Source organism: Lygodium microphyllum, chromosome 2, assembly GCF_053477565.2.
Source record: "Lygodium microphyllum isolate KBCC chromosome 2, Lygodium_microphyllum_v1.1.10, whole genome shotgun sequence".
Taxonomy (NCBI): domain Eukaryota; kingdom Viridiplantae; phylum Streptophyta; class Polypodiopsida; order Schizaeales; family Lygodiaceae; genus Lygodium; species Lygodium microphyllum.
Genome location: NC_141136.1, coordinates 118,155,219 through 118,162,101, shown reverse-complemented (window position 1 = coordinate 118,162,101; position 6,883 = coordinate 118,155,219). Strand labels below are relative to the sequence as shown.

General features: G+C 36.2%; 1 protein-coding gene across 3 annotated transcripts in view; it reads left to right on the top strand.

The window, feature by feature from the left end:
- Positions 1–3,310, top strand: part of LOC148040232 (aquaporin PIP1-1-like) — a 4,079-nt gene extending 769 nt beyond the window's left edge. The window contains exons 2-5 of one of the 3 annotated variants that reach the window (XM_087697843.1): positions 231–526; positions 821–961; positions 2,398–2,504; positions 3,274–3,310. In XM_087697843.1, the coding sequence (XP_087553969.1) occupies positions 231–526; positions 821–961; positions 2,398–2,504; positions 3,274–3,295 (566 nt within the window). In that variant the 3' untranslated portion in view covers positions 3,296–3,310. Of the gene's footprint in view, positions 1–230; positions 527–820; positions 962–1,832; positions 2,084–2,397; positions 2,505–2,604; positions 2,769–3,273 lie in introns of those variants that run through there. The other 2 variants (XM_087697850.1, XM_087697858.1) reach the window with 2 other exon arrangements.
- The last annotated feature ends 3,573 nt before the right edge of the window (positions 3,311–6,883 follow it).

Below are 6,883 nucleotides of genomic sequence, written 5' to 3'. Positions count from 1 at the left end.
ACCTCTGCGATTAAGCTTCTAGGCTTGATTCTTTGTGTGATTATAACCCTATGCTTGATCCTTTCTCTAAGCATAGCCCTGTGCTGCATCCTTTCTGTGATTAAACCCTATGCATGATCCTTTCTTTATGTGATTATAACCCTATGCTTGATCATCTGACTGCTAACCAGAAATCAAGCTTGATTGATCCGCAATCATGACCTTGCCCTAATGTTGCTCTGTGCAATCAGGTGGCCACATCAACCCCGCTGTCACATGGGGCCTGTTTCTGGCACGCAAGGTGTCTCTGTCCAGGGCTCTCCTGTACATCATCATGCAGTGCTTGGGGGCCATCTGTGGGGCTGGCATAGTCAAGGGCTTTCAGCCCAAGTTCTATGAAGCCAACTTTGGTGGTACCAACTTTGTGGCCCATGACTACACAAAAGGTGATGGCCTTGGTGCTGAGATTGTTGGTACCTTTATCTTGGTGTACACCGTTTTCTCCGCAACTGATGCCAAGCGTAAGGCACGGGATTCACATGTGCCGGTAAGTGACATACATACATACATACATACATGCATGCATATTGCACATGAATAACATACATATATACACTTGCATATACATATGCACACCTTCCTATGTCAATGCAATGTGGTACATGATGTACATACTTGCATGCATACATATACATGATAATATACATAATATAATATACACAATCATGTATGTCCATGTCATGCACGAGAAAGAGTATTATACATGTATAACCACATTATATACTAAGAATCAAACCCTCCAAATAAACTTACCTTTTGTCTCCCTTGTTGTCATTTCTAGGTCCTTGCCCCTCTTCCCATTGGCTTTGCTGTCTTCCTAGTCCACCTTGCAACCATCCCCATCACTGGAACTGGTATCAACCCGGCAAGGAGCTTAGGAGCGGCAATCATCTACAACAAGAAGCATGCTTGGGATGATCATGTGTGTTCCAACTTTATACTCAAAAGCGATAAGTAAATGAATGTTAGATTAAATTAATTTCTTGATCAAAAGAGGCAATTCTTAAAGGCTCATGGTTCCCCATGTTGTCTACCTAAAGTTTGAATAAGTGTTTGACAATGTCTTTTCTTAACAAATATCTAAACTAAAGAGATAGGTATTAGAATCTAGGGTTCTCCCATGTTCTCTAGCAAGAGTTAATCGACCAACATTCCACAAAATGGAATAGAAAGGATTCTAGACACTTCCCTATCCATTTGCAACTTGGGGCAAGTGTTTTGTGTCTTGCGAGTGTTTTTCGAGGCAATATGAAAATTGGCTAGTTTTGGAACAGAGCAAGTAGAGGGTAATGTTTTTTGTTAAGTTGCATTATTAGCCCTTAGTGTCATATGTTGAATATTTCACATTCGGCCAATTGAAGGTGCAACAAACATGATAGAGGATGACATATAACCCCTTACTTTGTAATAGTGGCACGTGTTACAAGTATGATTGTAATAAAACTAGTATATATGCTATTGAAGCTTGTGTCTAGATAACTCAAATACCATCTTTAGAACACTAGAATTTAGTATTCAAATAAACAAAAAGCATGGGGTAAACATTTCAAGGTTTAAATGTATAAGGTGGATTTTCTTATGTTACTTTCCAAAACATTTTTCCTCCAAACTTGCTATAAGCACCAAGAAGAGGCAAATTAGTGATAGATGAGCTATGCCCTTTTTTGGAGGGACTTATGCTTCTACAAACTAGTCAATACAACAAAGATAGAGATTGTCTAGTAATGCTCTTTATCTCATATTTTTTTAATGTTCTCATCCATCTTATCATTTTATTTCTTTGTTACATGCAGTGGATCTTTTGGGTTGGACCCTTCATTGGTGCAAGCCTAGCATGTGCATACCATATAATTGTGATTCATGCACTACCATTCCAGACCCAATAATGAAGATTGGCCCACCATATTATTTAAACTATTTGCTTGAGTTTTGGTTGTCATTCATGTAGTACCATTTGTTGGGTTTCCATTTACCTAAATAATCTCCCCTTACAATTGTATTAGTTAGCATTTGTCTCATAAATAAACTTTCTTTCTATTTTCAACCTTTCTATTAAAAAAGTGTTGTTCATATATTGTCCATTGTGCATCTAAAAGAGAGAGATTTGTTGTGCAACTATTAGTAGATATTTTACATTTATGAGCATTTATTTTGCAACTATTAATCTCTCTTGAAAAGATAACATTGAAAAGAATAGCACATTACGCATTTAAAATATCACGAACCTTGGGTGGGAAGACTTGGGCCTAAAACATGGAGTTACTTTTGCTTTACTTTTGCATATATGATCTTATATGCATATGCATCTTATTATGTAAGTTTCCAATAAGTTGAATGTGCTTTTTATGGAAATTTTAGGTTTGTTGGTACAACTCAACATGCCTTAGAAGAGTTGATATTGATACAAAAGAGAAAGTCTCACTTTGTACATTTAGAACTAGCAAGTTCCATAAGAAAGATTATTTGTAAGTTTCTTATTCTTCCCTCGTGTTTTCCAATGCTCTAGCTTTAACAAAGAACCTGTTCTTAGCAATCTTTTTTTGGACACTTTCTTGTGTTGAGCAGTCTCTTGACCAGTTAAAAAGATGCATGTCAAATATGGAAGAGAAGACTATGTACATGGATGTTTGGTAGATTATATTGAATATATTTTACAAACTTTCTAGCTTGTGCCTTCAAAGGCTTGTGGTTGGACCCTTTTTTGAAATGTTTCGTGTAAGCTTAACAAGCCACATTTGCACCTTACTTTGAACTCTCAATGTCACTTGTACTTGTCTAAAACATCTATAGTACATGTAAACTCATCAATACATGTTTGCATCTTAGTCTCAACCCTCATTTTATAAGCCATGCTTACACCTTTAGTCTCAAAACCTAAATGTCATTATGATTGTTTTAAAAATCTCTACTAAGCTATATTATGGTGCATTATTTGAGGCTCAAAATGGATTAGTAGAGAGCAAGGTACTACTAGATTATGATTAAGGGCATTTGATATGAACTAAGTTTCATGTGTTGTGGGAAAAGGGATTGAGTAAGATTTAGAATTTAAAATTTGTTACTTTTTAAACCCATTGTTCAAGGGTTTCTCTATACTAGCAAGGTCTTATCTAAATGTGCAAATACTTATGTAGCCATTTAAGAGCCGTGGATGCTAATGGAAGGCCATGTTTTGCATGATGTTTGAGATGTTATATCTTCTAACTATAAAATTTTGGCATATATTGAACTTAGGATTGACAATGTGAAGGGCTAACATACAATTCTAGAGAATCTCAAAACACTAATGGATTTTCTATCCATGGAAAGATTTAGACACATTGGTGCTTGTGGAGGGTACAATCTTTTGATGAATGTTATAAGGTTGAGGACACTCACTTAAAACTTAGAGACATGAGGGTAATACTAATTATAAGGAGATGACGTCAAAGTCTCAAACCACTCATGGACATGGTGTATTGCAATCCTATTTCATCAAAGTCTGGACAAACTAGTGCCTAGGGAGAAAATGTTTTGTAGATGGATGGATTGAGATTGAGAGCACTCTTTAAACATTGCAACCATGAGGATGACTATTGAGCTTCTACTTTGACAAAAGCTACTATTAAGGTGTGGCTTGTATACTTTTAAGAGAAGTGGCTTAATGTTGGGGTAAAGGCCAATGGCCACTAGTCAAGTGGTACCCCTTGCATAAATACACATTGTACAATCAAATATAAGTGAAGATAGTAAAGAATAAGAGAACCATTCATTGTACCCACTAAATTCTCTTGTGCTTTTCTCCCAACCCTCTTGCACTTCATGGCTTCTATCTCACATCCCACCATTGCATGCCTCTTAACTTGTATTATTTTGTGGGAACTCATGCTTGGAGCCAAGAGTATGAGTAGTGAAGCTTATCGTGAAGATCAAGGATTCAAGTTTCTTCCATGACATTTTTGCTTACTTCTTGCATGATAGAGGTATTGTTCTCATTACCAATCTCTACATCTAAGTCAAACAGGTATTCTAGCTTAAGAAGCTATTGAGCCTTGATTTAGGGGCTTCCATAGTCCAATTTGGTTACATTTGGGTACGTGTTAATGGCTTGAATTCCACCTCTCAAATGTATGTGTAGTAGAGGAAAAAGTGAGAATGTCTTTGAAGTATTTACTTTTGGAGCCATTTTATCATTTTGAGTTAATAGAGAACCTCCTACAAAAGTTATGAATAGCTACAATAGCTTGACAATAATTTAATATTTTGGCCATACCTTTTACATATGATATCATATTGAGGAAATTTATAGATCAAAACAAAGAGCACAATGAGAGCTACAAATTTGCGTAATCATAGAGTTGATTCTATGCAATTTTTAGTTCTCTATTCTACAAGAAATAACTATTCTAGTTTGGACAACTTTGAACAATAACTCAAAATTTGCTTGTTTCAAATGGAGTACCTAACTGTTCGAGGTGAGTAAGATTTTAATTTGAAGCTTATTAAACAAGAAAGAAAATATGTTATTCTACCTTCCATTAGCATGCATAGAACACATGCTCTTAGCTCTTGTTAAGCAAACATCGTTTATGAACGCATAAACAAACATCGTTTTGCAAGATATACACAGCATGCATAGAACACATGCTCTTAGCTCTTGTTAAGCAAGAAAATTACAAATGGTAATGCTTTGGATGTTTGATGCATGTGCAACAATAAAACAAGTGAGGTTTTTTGAGACCAAGCATACTTTGGATAGTTTATATGTAGGACATATTGCAACCATTATGGCTTTTTCACTCACTTTTACAAATGCATTATTTTATATTGAAAATTTGAATGGCACCAATTTTTCTTAGTAGAAAGAAAACAAGCTATAATATATTGGTTTAGAATAGGAAAATTAAGCAAACTAAATAAAGGGCTATTAATCCTGAGGGTATGGTTACTAATATATGGGAAGAAATGAATGAGTTGGCACATTCCACTACCATATTGGCACTCTCAAAGTCTATGTGTTTTAATATAAAAGACATGGAAGGTGCTGCATTTGGTGTATAGAAAGAGCTTGGTGACTTGTACTAGAAAGAAAGTGTAACTTCGTAGGTATTGGTTGAAAAGAACTCATTGGTCTCCACATGGAGGTGGGGCCTTCTATGTCCAATTATCTCAATGATTTTGATACTAGTTTCAACCGATTGACATCTTAGAAGATCACCTCCCAATTCTATTAAGGCTATATTCTTATTGGTCACCATGCTTGAGAGTTGAAACACTTTCAAGATGTCCATTAGTAACTTCACACTTGGAGGTGCTCTTGCAAGTGCTAACTTTCAAAGCAGTTTACTCACTAAGGAGGTGAATAGAAAGAACAATGTAGGATCAAAGAGCTCTAGTGCAGTCCTTTTGGTGATGCATTCTTGATTGCCATGGATATGGCATGTCATAGAATTGGCTTTTGGATTCTAGAGCATCATTTCATCTCACTCCCATAGAGAGTGGTTCCGTACTATGATGTTGGAAGACCAGGATGTTGGTCTTGGTAATAACCATGCATATATTGTTGATATTAGGGATATACATTTGTCACCACCTAATCGATCTTCCTTTGTCTTGCAAAATGTACAACATGTTCTAGACTCGACTAAGAGTCCGATAAGTACATGTAGGTCTCCTAGCAAGCCATTGGATGGTAGACTTCCAAAGGAGTTATGGTCTTAAAAGAGGTCTATTTATAATTACTTGTGTATCCTTAGCTATGAGGCATTTATGCATGTATATAGGGAGAAGCAAAGCATGCTTGATCCTAAGTCCAAGGTATCTTTCTTGGATATGGGGAGTCTGGAAAAATGGACTATTGCTTATGAGGTCCTGAGTCTAAGAAGGTATCACATAGCCATGATGTCATTTTTAATGAGGATAAGATGCATGAGCAACCCATTAGAAAAATTGAGATTTGTGGAATAGTTTTCAAGGAGGATGGACAGCCACCACATGAACAGTATGTATAGCTTGTTCCACATGACACAAGGACAACTAGAGACTCCTGTTGAGCCAATTTCACAATGATCTACAAGGGTTTCTAGATTGCTACATAGATACACTCCATTTCTAGACTATGTTATGGTCATGGATTGTAGTGAGCCAGTTTTTTTTCCCAAGGGAAAATATATACAGCCATGCAAATGGGTCTACAAGTTGAAGGTATCTCCACTTGATGCATTGTCTAAGTACAGTCTAAGTACAAAGTAAGTTTGGTGGCCAAGGGATTCAAGTAGGAGAAGTGGATTGACTTTGATGAGATATTCTCAATGGTAAAGTCAAGTGGCCACCTTTCATACAATGCTTGCATTGGTTGCCAAAGCGAATATGAAATTTATCGATGACAATACAACTTTTTTGCATGGAGACTCACATGAGGATATGTATATGCAATAACCTAAAGCGTTTGTTGTGGAAGGCAAGAAACATTAGTGTATAAGCTACATAAGAGCTATATGGTTTGAAAACAAGCTCCCAAGGATCGTAAGTTTGATGCATTTATGCGGTCTTAATGGTACACTTTGGAAGTGAGGTTGATTGCTACTTATATACTAGAAAGACTCAAGATGGTTGATTACTACCTATACACTTTAGAAGTGAGACTAATTACTACCTATACACAAGAAAGTCTCAAGATGATAGTCTTATGATTTTAATTCTCTATGTGGATGACATACTGATTGTTGGGAAATCGATCATGGACATGATTGCATTAAAGAAAAGGTTGCATAATACCTTCGACATGAAGAACTTGGGGAATGTTAATCACATTCTTACCATGTGTATTATGTAGGATAGAGACAAAAGAATACTCTATTTTTCT